Source organism: Schistosoma mansoni (genome assembly GCF_000237925.1).
Source record: "Schistosoma mansoni, WGS project CABG00000000 data, chromosome 4 unplaced supercontig 0032, strain Puerto Rico, whole genome shotgun sequence".
NCBI classification, from domain to species: Eukaryota; Metazoa; Platyhelminthes; class Trematoda; order Strigeidida; family Schistosomatidae; genus Schistosoma; species Schistosoma mansoni.
This window is the reverse complement of record NW_017386017.1, coordinates 2144019-2158959: the sequence shown is the minus strand read 5'-3', so window position 1 is coordinate 2158959 and position 14941 is coordinate 2144019. Positions and strand designations below refer to the sequence as shown.

Genomic DNA, 14941 nt, shown 5'->3' with positions numbered 1-14941 from the left:
AATTTCTAATGTCTCTAATGCCAGTGACTAAACTAATTGACTTCTTTAAGTTTGTGTCTTAGTATTTAAGTATTTTTCTATGTCTTTGACATCATTCAAGTAGGTTTTTACACAATGAACGTGGTGGCTATTTCTGACTTTGGTATGTGTAAATCTGTGCATTTGTTATAAGGAATTGGAGTTACTGGAGCTAGCCAACTGATTTGTTGTAATATGAAGTTCCTAGAATTGTCACGAAAGGGAGAAGAGGGGTCACATGATCCAAAATAAAAATAGGCGAGTAGATTTGCTAGTTAGTCAAGAAAAGATGTAGATAAAGAAGCAAATATATGACGGTCGTATGGTTATGATAAGAGACAAGGCTGGACATAGAGGGTTACTAAAGACAACAGATAACGACAATAGTGATAGAAAGAATGTGAAATGGTGCAGTCTTTGCTAACAAGCTTGGCAATGTCCTCCTCATTAGTGAGTAAATTTAACCAATATTGCAAACAAAGGACTGGAAACAATTAGTATGAACACTATTTTTAAGCATCCTCTCGAAATCGTTCACTGAGAAGGGCTGTATTTTCGCTCCCCGAGTGTTTCAGGTAGAGTCTGACAGCAATAATATATTCGATGATCTAACCTTTATGTTCACTTTTTGGTATTGAGTCTGTTGTGATTAATCGGTCGTAACGCGGTTCTGATATACAGGTAGTTGAACGGGGGTGGCCATTAGCTAATGAGGTTGTGTACAGCTGGGCACTCACTATGTGACATTTAGAGATAATTAAAGTAACTCATAGTGTCATTGAATACGAAAAAGAGAATTCATTGAAGAAAAATTTTCTTTTCGACGGAATCATTTACTTAAGCTGTACATTCGTATATATAGTTATATGGGAAATATATGTCTACAGGAGGCCAGGAAAGATTGCATTGTATATCGATTCGACAATAATTAACAAATGAGATTACGTACTAATCAAGGGTTAAGGAAGAAAATAATTTATCGGTCAGATAATAGTCCAATTGACAGATATGAAGAAAAGCGACAAACACAAAGGTCATAATAATGGACAGAATAATAATCAAGAAAACTTGTATAAGGTAATGGTAGATGGTTTTGTTCATGAAGGTAATGAATGGTCAGTTAAGTAAATATTTCTGAATAAATTAATACACTGCTAATTCCTTTGCGTAATACTTAGACACCAGTCGATTTCTGAGATTCTCTTGTAACGAAAATATAGGTCGTGAGGTAGAATCTACATTTTGAAATTCGACGAGACAAGGTGCGTGATAAATAAATTGACGGAATCTACATAGATTTGGGGACTGAGTTAGTGAGGATTACATGTTATTGAAAACGTGAATTCTAGTTCATTTAAATAAAATGTAGCTAGACGAGCACCAGACAAGAAAACAATAAGCTAACACCTGATTTTAGCCTTTCATAAATAAGGTTTTGCATACATATGTTCAACCTGTATTTCGAGGAATACCTGGATGAAAACCCAAATTGTCGTTAATATATGCTCATTACCTTGTTCTTTGAAACATATTCAAATCAATTCGAACAGTTATAAATCATAATTGGTCGCACAAATGAACAATCGACGTCAAATTGACACCATATAGAAATATTTATTTAACTGTAATGTGATACATATTATTATCTGATAACTCAGGCTCGACAAATTTTCAGTTTCTACGGCTTGCCTCTTCAATTCTTTTCAATAATGGTGGGTCATTCAGCACAATTTTTGACTATATGTATCATAAAGCTACTTCGTTCATAATGACTTGCTCAATATGAATTGCGAAATTACAAACATTTTGCTACATTAGTCTTACAGGTTATCATACACAATAGTCTCAAGGATAATTAAATTCAAATGCAAAATATTAGTATCTAAGTACCCAAATTTTTTTGTAATCTAACGGTGTTTACTTGACCTTAGTTGTTGAATTCAGATTACTGATGAAAGATGGAAGGTTATACGAACAGAATATTGCTTATCGAAAATAAAACTAATATTTACAGAATTCAGATTCGTGAACAGAGTATGAGTTTCCGAAAATTTACAAGCTTTTGAATATGCACCGTTTGAGAACATTCATATCTGTGGTAATGACGTTATTAATAATGGTGATTCTAGAAAACATTACTTTATTTACAGACAATGTGAAAAAAGTCATGGCGAAATTAATAATAATTAGCCCTCAGGCTCCTTTCTGCATCTGACCGATCCAACTAGTGATTCGTCTTGCAGCTTTGCAACGGAGCCTGAAGAACTGCACCCTCTCTACCCACCCCGTAAGCGACACCAAATGTAGTGAATGCGGACTGATGTCGGGCAAACCAACTTACTGTTTGACGCAACATTACAGAGAGTTTTTTTTAAATATGGAAACCATACAATAAATACTTCATTTGCATAGATTCCTTCAGTAGTCGTTCATATACCTCTGATGTTATTACCTGTTATCTTAAATTCTGTTTTGATATTTGCTGTCCTACCGAAACCTTCTTTTTAAGTTTTGATCGACTTACATCGCCACAACTAAAACGACTACGTTGGGTAAAAGAAAGAATGTACAAGGAGAAAAGCACTATTGAAGTTCGTAAGTTAAATGGTAAAAGAAACCTAGAGATCAGACGTCTCAACTCTGTGTTTACTGAGAAACTCCTATCTTGTAAAAGCTCTTCAAGTATGTGGAAACTCTTTAAAGAAATTACAGGGAACAGGAAGACTAGAAGCGATAACCAGCTGAATGTTTGTGACTTAAATAAGTACGTCAGTCATCTGACATCATGTTCCCTATGTCCACAGGTTTGAAGAATTATTGTGTTCCCAGTTTCACTGAAAATGATGTCCGGAAACGTCTCAAGTCACTTAATTCATCACAATGTTTAGGACCTGATGGTATCCCGAACCTCCTTTTTGAAAAATATGCTGATGTTTTATATTATGCATTCACGAATATCTTTAACAGATCCTTCTCAACTAATGTCTTACCGAAAATGTGGAGAAAGATAAAGATAATCCCCATACCAAAGAAAGTATCTGGTGATAAAAATGTGAAACTTGGACCCATAGCAATAACTTCATCTTTCCTCAAAATAATGGAAAAATTACTGATACACCCACTTCAACCAGCAATAAAAGAGCACTGTGATCCATATCAGTTTGCTTACAAATGCAAAAGAAGCACATTAGATGCCGTTGTTGTTCTGCATCTCAACATATTATTCGGGTTGGAAAAGGATAAGAAGTATGTTACATGCGCTTTCCTGGACTTTACTTCTGCTTTTGATTCTATTCCAAGACACCTCTTACTTTACAAGCTGATCAGGGTCGACACTAACAGCTGGATAACCAATTGGCTATGTTCCTACCTTTCTGGAAGAGAACAGTACACTGCATTTGAAGGAAAGTGTTCAACATCTCTACTGTCTACTGTAGGTGTGCCACAAGGAGCTGTTCTTTCACCTCTGCTTTTCTCTTTTTTTCTGAATGATCTGCATTCATCCACAGAAAACACTTTTGTGAAATATGCGGACGACCTCACTGTATGTATGCCAATTTATACCTCCTTACATCCCAAGGAAGTGAATGAGTTTTTATCTCGTATTGAATGGTGGTCTGTTGGTAATGGTCTCTTACTCAATCCATCTAAATGTCAAGCTGCTAACTTTAGCTTGAGACATGGACAGAACCTATACACTATTTTGGGATCACATAATGCTTGTCCCACTGTAGACTCCTTAATAAACACAGTGTCGAAGGTCAAATATATTGGTGTCATTTTTTCCTCTGATCTTTCTTGGTCTTCTCATGTCTTACTGTTATCGAAAAAAGTTTACCGTTTGACTTATTAAATAAAGAGACTGCATGCTTTTGGGATTACTCGCCATTTACTCTTACAATTTGTAAATTCCTGCATATTACCCATTATTCTATATTGTTCTCCATTATTCTTTTCCGGGCTTTTGAGAAAAGACTTTGTTTTGTGGAAAGTGCTGAAGGCAGTTTGCAAGGTATGTGGTGAATCTTTTGAAGTCATTATCAATATGCTTGTGGATGGACATGTTAAGTCTTGCAAACTCTTGGCAGGTGTTATCTTATCGGATACGAAACATCCACTTCATTCATATCTTTCTCCTTGTATATCTTCTAGTAGAACGAGACGTAAACACATTAAAATCCATGCACGCAAGCAAATCTATAAAAGTTCTGTAATACCTTACCTAGCAAATCTACTTTGTGACGAACAGGCTGTTAGAGTTGAATAGTAAATAACCTGTATTCTTAAGCATGTCTCAAATTTGTTGATTTGTACAGACTCTAATTTTTTTAACCCTTTTTTCATTTCTTTTCTGTTTTTTTCGTTTTTTTGTTTTATTTGGTAAAAAAAACTTGTTGAAATAACTCGTGCTGAGAATTCTATATTGTACCAGATTATAATATTGAATAAAGCCATTAATAATAATAATGATGGTTGTACCAATTCAATTGTTATTCCAAGATTTGTCTTCTCCCCTTCCTGTTCCTCTCAATTCAACCTTCTGTTGGTGGGCACGCGATTTTTGACTGGTGCTCCATGCTGGTTATATCTGTCAGCATATGTAGCATATACCACACATAGGCTCCGATTCACCTCGCCAGAATACAGCAAAGTATTTCTATAACTAGGCTATTTGTAACATTATTTAAGACCTAAATCTACAGACAATATGAATCACACATCATTGATCTACTACCTTTTTTGCAGAGGGATATAATACTCTTGCAACAGGTCTAAAAACCTATAAGAATGTGGGATGTAAGCCAAATGGAGGTTGAATTATGCTGTATCAGACACTGCTGCTGCCACCGACGGCCTCGATACACTGTGTCTCAGCTTGCATTTATTACTACATATGGGATGGAAAGGGATTAATTAAATCCCAATTCCAAGTCATACAGCTAGGTTGTGGTATGTGTGTGTTAGTTATGTCCATAGCCAACCAATCAAGCTCCCACCACGTCAATCTGGTCTGATGTATCTGTAAACTATCCCTGTTGCATGTGACCTACCAATTGAAAGACATTATTATCCTATTATATTAATGTGGCTCATAAATTTTATTCATTTCGATAAGACACGCAATACTGGTCGGTATGTTTGTGCGTTTCACTTAATTACAGTATTTCTTTGATTATTGTACTAATCTAATTGTTTTTTTGTCTAGAAACAGATAAAGTTTAAAGTTGACCTTGTTATGACTATAGATTTCACATAGACTCTGAGATCGCCAGTATCGCGTTTACAGTTTTAGTAGTGTATCTGTAGGAAAAACTAAATCCTACAGTGTGAACTAAGGATTCATTTGTACTTGATTGTTCACAGATTATGAATTCCAAATACAATACGTTACTTTGTGTTCAACTAGTTCTATCTGGCTTAAAATTCAATTTTTCGAGAATTCCTAGCTAGTAAATTGATTCGAAGACTTCTGACCATCTCATAGCTCCAAAGTATCCATTGTATTATGTGTGTTTTCCTTGACGTATAGAGGTCCCTCAAGTCCAACAAACTACCAGAAGGAAGAGAAAAACGAGAATAGGCAACATTCTCTAATTATAGTATTTATTTAGAACGCGACGGTGACGTATTCCAAAGCACGAATTTGCAATTCGGATCGTCCTAGGAATTTCGTATGACGTTTAAAATGTATTCGCAATCGTTTTTTGAGAAATGATGTCGCTAACCAAATGAATTGTCAAATGCTGCGATCAAAGAAGCAGAAAACAAGGCGTGGTAGAAACCGATGTATTCGAACTCACGAGTAGCAGCATTAAGTTCGTATCATCGTTAAGGGAAACGCGCATTGTACGATTGATTGACACATACATGACGTCGAATATCAATACAGAAGCGTGTACAATGTCACAACGATAAGGAAAAATCACAATTTCGTTTGCTCGTGTAAAATGCCTGATTTTCTGTTATTGTAATTTTCGACATCAATGTTAACTAGTTTAATAACAAGTAGTACGACAGTTACGCTGACCTTGAGCCAAATATATTATATATTGGACATTGCTTGTGGATTCTTAATATCTGTTTTGGTTTGGATGAACTCCTCTGTCCTTGATAACGGCAACCATTCAAACCCTCAGATCCGCGACATGTCTAGTAACATGATAAAAGCTGACTGTGTTGTGGTAAGCATGGTCTTTTTACTAATCCCTTCAGATAGAAGACAGTTTTCGAGGATTTCCTACGGAGTATTTCTGCACATCTCCTCGGTATGACGAATGCTTGGATTATGTTCTCATACCAAATGGTATGATAAAAGATAGGTAGATCATAAATTCACGATAAGTATTTCAAAGGCTTGAAAAAATGTCAATGAATATTGTTGACTATTACGAGGCCTGTAATGCGACATCGATCACACTTATGTGTGTCCTCAAAGGTGGATTTAAATTCCTTGCTGATCTTGTTGATGGGCTTGAACGCACTGTCCGTGCTCGAGGTATCGTCCTACCAATGTCCGTTGAGTTTGTTCGTGTCAAGAGTTATGTTGTACGTTAATAAATAAAACATAATTTATCCGAAATTCACCAGAATGATGTCAGTATTCATGAACCTATATTAACTGGTTTAGGAGATCCTTCGGAATACAAAGATAAGGTATTTTCCAACCTAATGATAATTTTTGTAAGAATGTTCTTGTGGTCGAAGATATAATTGACACAGGAAAAACAATAACGAAACTCATAAGCCATTTGGATAGTTTGTCTACGAAAAGTGTTAAAGTCGCAAGGTATGTTTTGTAATATTTCCATCTTTCCAGTCTCATGATGTCAAAGTCGTCCCTCTATGTATCGTACTGTTCACTTTTTTTAAACTTGAAATCGTGGTTCGGAATCTTTAGCGTTTTCGATCCACTTGGGTAACATATTGATTTGGTAGTTAGTATGATCAGCGTTTGTAGCATATCTATAAACTATGAAACCTCGTAATCCAGTGCTCAGTTACTTTATTACCCCGAACATTAAGGTGTTTAATATAAGAATTAACTGTCAGATCTATTTTTCCTGCTATTCTGACCTCATAATGCATTGTTGTTTACGTTTTTCTAGGTAGTAGCTCCCAAATGCTCGTCTTATTTTGTAGTCTCACTGTTGATAAAATATGGCATCTTGTGTATTCATGTAGAATGTCTCTATTCCTTAAGTGTTTCGATATTATTTACCACATTTCGTAAAATCAACCTCATATCCTCTTTTGAGTTCACCATATGTGTAAACTTTATCTAATATTTGATACTTTAAGCTAAATTACTGTGTGATTAGTGAAGAACTAAACTACTGTCAGTTACATTGCGGTTTGTGTGTTTAGACGCAAGAATCATTGGTAATTTCTTATAAACCGAACTTATCAGTCTTTACTCTGTTCCCAGCAGGTTGCTAAAATTTGCGATGGTGAGATTTGTAGATCAGGTAGATGATTTGGTAAGGCTATAATTTGTGGACGGCCTTTGAGCGACGCTAAATAGACCTTGGGAATATCCACCTATATACTACGCTTAAGTGAGGGTTAGAAACCAATGTGAGGAATTAGGATTAATATTTGCAGTTGGTAGTTAAGGTCAGGAATTGGATATAGGGTTTTCATCACGAGCTGGCATCAGCTATAATGTTTTAATTATTTAGCCAAATGAATGAATTAATTTCGCTCGAAAATTCAAAACCTGTTATCATTAATCTGATTGGTTCGTCCATAAATTATAGTCCCGCCGAAGATTTTGGTGGAGTTTTGTTCTCTGAGCATGATGAGTCCTTCTTGGAACTTTCATCGTTCTTCTGAGTGACATCACCAGCACAAACACACCACTTCTACCTGAAGCTTGTGCTGATGATGTCGTTCAGAAGATCGATGAAAGCACGATCAAACCATCCAGCTCGGAGAACAAAACCACCGAAGTTTGCCGAATTTATCAGAAGTAAGAATTACATGATAATTAGTATGGGAACAGAGAATAAGTTTCACTAACTTTTATAAAATTTGTAAAAATCAGTGTTTTTATCAAATCTTACATCATGAGGTTTCCGAAATCTGTTTTCTTTAGCCTCCTCGTCAAGCGAACATCGCCCAGAAATGATTACCGACCAGACTGTAAGTAAATTTTTATGACTTTTTAGGTTTGGTTTTTTGGTTTAGGCAAAATCATTCAATCTATGTTAACATACAGACGTAGTGGGAATATTTCAATTGGCCGGAGTTGTATAATATGTATTACCACTCGTGTTTGCAAATTACATCACCCACTGTTAATATTTCTTTACTGAGTCAACCAAGTAACCCGTACAGTAAGTTTGTTACTCAACGCAATCAGGCAAACCTACCATGTATTGTAAAAAAACTATTTAGCTTAAATCTACTAAATTTGAATATAGATTTTAGAAAAGTGAAGAAAATGACCCATCATTAATAACTTTTTGAGCCCACTCAGTATGCCTGTTTGGACATTTAAGCATTTCTAAGATATCTGTGGTCAAATACTAGTAACTTACTGGTATCTTCTACTCTTAATGGCTGCGTTTCGCAGGCGTCAACGAACTGCTGCCCAGTATGCTTGTCCCTTAATTGATAGACGAATATTTCGCCTTCGCCATAGATGGCGCAAGTTGGCAAAAGTCAAACGAACTTTTTGAATACATACAGAGGTTTCGTCAGACACCAATCCATTAGGGCTGACTTCCAAGGTAAGTGAAGTTGTCGACGCGTTCGAAAAACATCCTAGCATTGTTGTTCAGTGCTACCAAAAGACTTCACTTTATCAGCGTCTTCACCAAACAGGATATGTCATCTGTGTATTCTAAGTCGGTAAGTGGACCTCCTGGAAAGAGATTGATTCCTGAAAATTCAGATGTTGAGAACATTATTTCCAGTAGTAGGTCAATGATGAAATTAAACAAAAGTGGAGATGGTGGACAGCCTTGTCGGACACCACTTGAAGTTACAAAATCAGATGATAGTTCGCCATAAGCTCTGACTTGACTGGTAATCTTCTAGTAAAGAGCCTTCACAAGGTTTATTTACTTCTGGGGTACACATTTGAATGACAGACACTGCCACGGAACCTCTCGGTCTACAGAGTCAAATGCTGCTTTTAAGTCAAGAAAGACCAACATTGTCGGACGCCGATAAGCATGCCTGTGTTCTAAGACCTGACTAATGGTGAATAAGTGGTCGATGGATCCACAACCAGGTCTGAAACCAGCCTGACTTCCTCGTGTTTTCAGTTCACGAGTCTTCGTTAAGCGTACGACAATTATTGAAGCTAGTATTTTAGATACTATATTGGTCAAACTAATCCCTCTATGGTTGTCACAGGATGATTTTGACCCTTTCTTATATAGTGGGATAATCAGTGATTGTGACCAGTCGGATGGGATTATTTCCAACTTCCAAATTTTAGCCAAAATATTAGTCAACCTAATCGATAAAATTGGACCACCATATTTAAAGACCTCTGGAGCCATCCATCTGGACCAGCTGCTCTTCCTCGTTTTAGATTAGCTATAACCTTTTGAACTTCAGATAGAGTCGGGGGACCTACTTCAATGTTCTATTCAGACTGTTTGGGAATGATGGGTAACTGTAGAATGGCTGAAGGCCAGCTGAACTGCTCCTTAACGTGTTCCGCCCATCGTTCTAAACGTCTGGACCGAGAGCAGATAAGGGTGTTGTCTTTTTCCGAGATCGTCTCACTTACTCTTGACTTCTTAGTCCCACTTTCTTTCACTAGTCTGAAAAGCTGTCTGGTGTTACCTACAGCCACTGCCTTTTCCATTTCTTTCGCATTCGTTGCCCAACACTGCTCACGGTCTTTCCTTAAACTTTCAGTTAATCTAGATCTGATTTGCTTTCACTCTTCATTGTGTTCAGAGCCTGATTTTATGAGTTTACAAGAATCAATCAGTGCAATAGATGTCGCCGAAACCCATTGGTTTTTCGTGACCCTTTAGTTCAAATCATTAAAAGATGTCGCTGCTGTTTCCACAGCTGTTCGTATATCTTTCCAAGCAACATCTGGGTCAACCTCGTTTTCAGGACTTTCTAAGTGTGACCTCAGTTGTTCCCGGAATCTTCTTTTGGTTTTCTCGTCACTGAGTTCAACTCTAATGAGTCTTCCTAATGTGGCTTTTCTGCATCTAGTGAGGCACAAGCAAATGTGTGCTCGTATTAGAGCATGATCAGAGTCTAAACATGTACTCCAGAACGATTGTTAGTCTTACATCAAGCCTCTCCAACGACGCCTGATTGGTTCATCATGATAGGCAAGCCCGACCACCACGTCAAGGTAGCAGCAACGGTCGGGAGTTCATTAATTTTTAATGAAAAGAGTTCATTAAGGCTGTTCGTTTAATCGACACTGGGATGTAGATTAGTAGATTTTTACTGATGAAAGCAATCAACCTTTACTCAGTAAGTTACAGATTTGAAAACAATTTTACTCATTTAGACATGCATTGAACACTAGCTCTCACAAAAAATCAAATGTGACCTAAAACAGATTCCATGGATTTGCGTCGCAAGCACTCGAACTGAATGTAACACCATATAATGCTTCGATATGTGTTCAACATGTGATAGTTATCTGAAAATAATGAGATAGAACCTAATGAAACTGTATGTACTTTCTAAGTGTCTTATAAAATGTGACATCACAGTACGCTCGACAAAACTCAATTCATATCAAGTAATTCAGCTAGTATAGTAAGTCAAGTGGATTTGTTGCCAGTTTATCAACGTAATAAGTTGATTTTCGTAACTGTTTAAGTTTTCCGAACTGGGCTTGTATTCATTTCAAGGATCTTAGTAAAATTGACTTTTAGGGTTTATGAGAAACATGAACCTTTTGACTCTAGTTAGAAAGGATTTACACCTGTGTTAGATGATTGTGGATCCTCGAAGCATTGTCCAACCCTTGACATTTTACATTTTACTATTTCTTAGTGAGATTCTTATCAGTACGATATTATCATTTTAAATGCCTTTACTTTTCATCATGCTTATTCTTTGAACCAACCAGTTCGGAGGACGAATATCCACTGGAATTATTCTTTGCTCCATATTCGTGTAGATTTAGAAGTTTCTATAGGAAAGCATGAAATTCTATATATATTTTCTTATTTTTGTTCCATTTCTTTTCCTGTTTGATCCTAAGTTGTTGGTTTTGAAGTTCCAAATCGATTTGTCGTTGGCTATGCTTTAGACTATAATGATAATTTCCGTGACCTGCACGTGAGTTACCGTCTGCTACATCAACTTATAGAAGTTTGCTTATTTATTTTGCTGAATACTCTTGTGTGAAACTATGAATAAAATGTCACATGAATTTATGTAACGAGTATTTACAAATTGGTTCATAGGCATGTAGACAACTAGTTAGTGGTATATCTCATTCATTGTTTTACGACATACTTTGCATCTTAAGGCTTAGTCACCTTTTTCTGAAATATGTTTGCTACAAATAAACAAAACGGATGACCTGTGGTTTATTTACTGCTGCGGTACGGCACGGCTTTTTGTAAATATTTGCTGTTTGGAAACTTTCTAAAGTCATTTGTCCAACTAATACTATATTTTAGTCTTGAAATTTTTACCATCCTTAGCCACCATTATACGTTAGTCCAGACTCATTACTTTCAGCGGACCGTATACACTAGTTTATCTCATAAAGGATTTGCATAGCCAGATTGTGTTAAGTGGTCCATTCTCACTGCCGAGAAATTCTCAAGTCATAAATGGAGAATTATCATCTCTGACCAGCAAATCACCAAATCCACGAATAGCATGTTTATTCCCAGCAATACTCAAAATACGAACTTTAGTATATCTAATAACTGGATTCAACAACTTTGAAGTTTTGACTAAAGTAGTATTGACAATGAAATCATGAAAGTCACTAAACAAATATGATTGTTTCTTATTATGAAATAAGTTTTTAGGTTTTGGGAAGGGAGAAAACGTCTGTTTATTATTACACACGATGAAATAAGTAGTACAACACAGACTTTATGTGACCAGTCTTGTCATAATTGAAGCATTGAGAGATATTTACCGACCTTACACTCAGTTTGGTATACTACTTTAAAATTCCCTATTGAATTGTTGCTTGTAGTATCACGAGTGAACATCATCACCAAACGCAAATGTATCCAACCTGGAAAATACTATGGATTAGAATAACTAAAAGATCATCGTTGACTGCAACTCTCATTCATTCACCGCCTCGTAGTTAATACATGCATCTCAAACCTCCCGAAATGAGTGTTTAAGTATTTTTATTAGTTCTCTTTCGAGATCCAACATGTTTACTTCAGCAGTAATTCCATCGCGCGATCGAATATCCACTTGTTCTCCAAAACTGGATCTTGTGAGCTTTTTTAAAGTTCGGGTTTGAGACCTCTAACTATCTAATCATTTTGGAAAACCATTTCGTGGCATCTTGGCATCTAAATTTTTTTCTTCACACGACTGAATAATACGTTCTTATAAAAATTCCATGCCATAAGGAAATAGGTTTATCGTAATAAGCTAGGTTTTTCAACAGGCTATAGACATCTTCACCGATCAATGTAGGGAAATAAACTGCAATTTCACCATGTTGGATGCCATTCTCGTCACGCTTTAAATTTCGAATAGTTCTATTTGATCTCTAATCACTTCCCCACTTGAATTAATGTCCAGTAAGTGTCTTTATTGTGAAACCAGTTCTGATAATTGGTAGTATTGAATGTAAAGTACACACTAGCAGTTCCCAAACCTGTGCGTAACATTCTGTAACATTTGCAAATAGCCCAGCACTCAAGTAAGGGAGAAGGCCGTAAACACAATGATATTGTACTGTAATTAGAACAATGCGCATAACAATGTACAAAGCCTTTGCCATTTCATGCAAACACTACAACAGATACAATACAGAATTAGCTTACATTGATTAGCATTTGGTATTTTAGGCGTTATTCGTAACTATTATCTTTTCAGAGAACCACAAGGAACTGTGTACTTGTAATTGAGCCAAGAGGTTTTTCCCGACCGTCCTCATTGTCATCAAATTCATCGGGAAATTCACGTATAAAACTAGTCTTTGCCACCAAAGCACATATGTGCATAGATAAATGCAGTAACCTAAAATTGACCTTATAGGTTTTTCATCAGAAAGTGTTTTGTGGAGATCTCAGTATTTTCATAGTTGAAATCATGAGTCCATTGAAGCTAGACCACTATGTAAAACTTGGAAGAACTGGACGACCGTTTCATTCTATTGTGGGTCTCCTCAGCAGTGTACATCCACGATCCCGCCTAGTGAGCGAGATTCGAACCAATGACCTACCAGTCTCGCGCGCGAGCACTTAACCGATAGATCACTGATCCGGTCTAGCTTCAATTGACTCATGATTTCAACTATGAAAAATACTGAAATCTCCACAAAAAACCCTTTCTGATTATAATCATATGCTCACTAGTGACTGACTTAAAGATATATATCCTTGAGTTCTAGTGAGAAGCATTGACCAGTGGAGTTCAAGCCATGTCTGTTGTGAGATAACAATTCACTGAAGACAATTGGTGAACGGTTGCTCAAACTTCATGAATTGGTTGAAGTTAGACATTAACACCGTTGGATGCCGGCCGGCTCACTAGTGTATCGGTTAGGTGCCATGGTGCAAGACTGATAGGTCCTGGGTTCAAATCTCGCTCGCTAGGCGGGATCGTGGATGCGTACTACTGAGGAGTCCCATAATAGGAATAAACAGCTGTCCAGTCCTCCCAGGTTTTCCCTGGTAGTCTATCTTCAATTGACTCATGATTTCAACCATGGTTGTAGGTTTTTTTGATTATTTTAATGTTTTGTTTAGGAAAATTGTTGATTTACTTATGCTGAATTACCTCTTTTTTTCTTCTTTTTTTCTCACATTATTCAGCATATTTGCGTGATTAATGAAGTGGGTCAAAAAAAATTCTCTGTACCCTGTACATCAAAACCTGTTTAAATGTTTTTTAGTTGAGATAATAACAAGAAACTAAATAAATACAGAAACAGAATTTCCTTCAAAATGGTCATTCTGTAAATAATTAATCAATATCACAGCCAAAAAAATATTTAACACTTCGTTGTTCTCTTCCAACTTCTTCTATACTTTTGTTATCCTATCTATACTATCTATACTACATATACTATGCTATCTATCCTATCTATATACTATACTATCGTTAGTCTATACTTGTATAATCAACATATCTTCAATAAGATATGTATTATTATCAACGAAACTGATTTTTCCATATCTATATATATTCTTAACTTATTTCTTTTTTTTATATTTTATTTCTAAGATCATATTTGGCACACAAATGTTTTTCTTTCTTTTTTCTCTTTTTTTCTTGTTTTACTCCTTTCATTTCCGTTGATCAATTGATTAATCAATTTAATTGATTATTATTACACTTCTTATACTTCCTTCCCCTCCCCCAACTTCTATCATCAAAATAAAATGTTTCTTCATAAGAAAGATTCTAATGTTGTATGATTGACCAAAAAACAAAAAAAAACATTTTTCAATAATGATCATTAATTTCTAGTGTTATTTATTACTTATTAAAAATATTTTTTAGTATTATTGTTATTAATAAAACTAAAATCGAATGTAAAATTGTTTTCATTGTGTATGCGTTTTATAGTATTCTTTTGATAGTATTAAGGTTAGTTTATTGAAATGTAATAATAAGCTTGCCCTGATACGGTTGAGAGTGGGGAGAGTCAGCTCTCCCTCTCGAAATGCTCTCACATGGTCACGCGTATATAGCCTCTGCCAGGGAAGTCCTATTCATTGCCTTTCTCGTGGCATTACTATTGTTTACGAAATTGAGAGGACGAAAACTG

The 14941-nt window shown here is 36.0% G+C and overlaps 1 protein-coding gene across 1 annotated transcript; it reads left to right on the top strand.

Moving 5' to 3' along the window:
- The first annotated feature begins 6105 nt into the window (after positions 1-6105).
- On the top strand, positions 6106-14703 carry Smp_103560 (Hypoxanthine-guanine phosphoribosyltransferase (HGPRT) (HGPRTase), putative). Its single transcript, XM_018791180.1, has 8 exons — positions 6106-6200; positions 6232-6338; positions 6372-6564; positions 6607-6672; positions 6705-6805; positions 8114-8160; positions 11219-11295; positions 13983-14703. The coding sequence occupies exons 1-8, from the start codon at positions 6111-6113 to the stop codon at positions 14049-14051; spliced, it is 750 nt and encodes a 249-aa protein (XP_018645692.1). The 5' UTR covers positions 6106-6110; the 3' UTR covers positions 14052-14703.
- Positions 14704-14941: the final 238 nt, after the last annotated feature.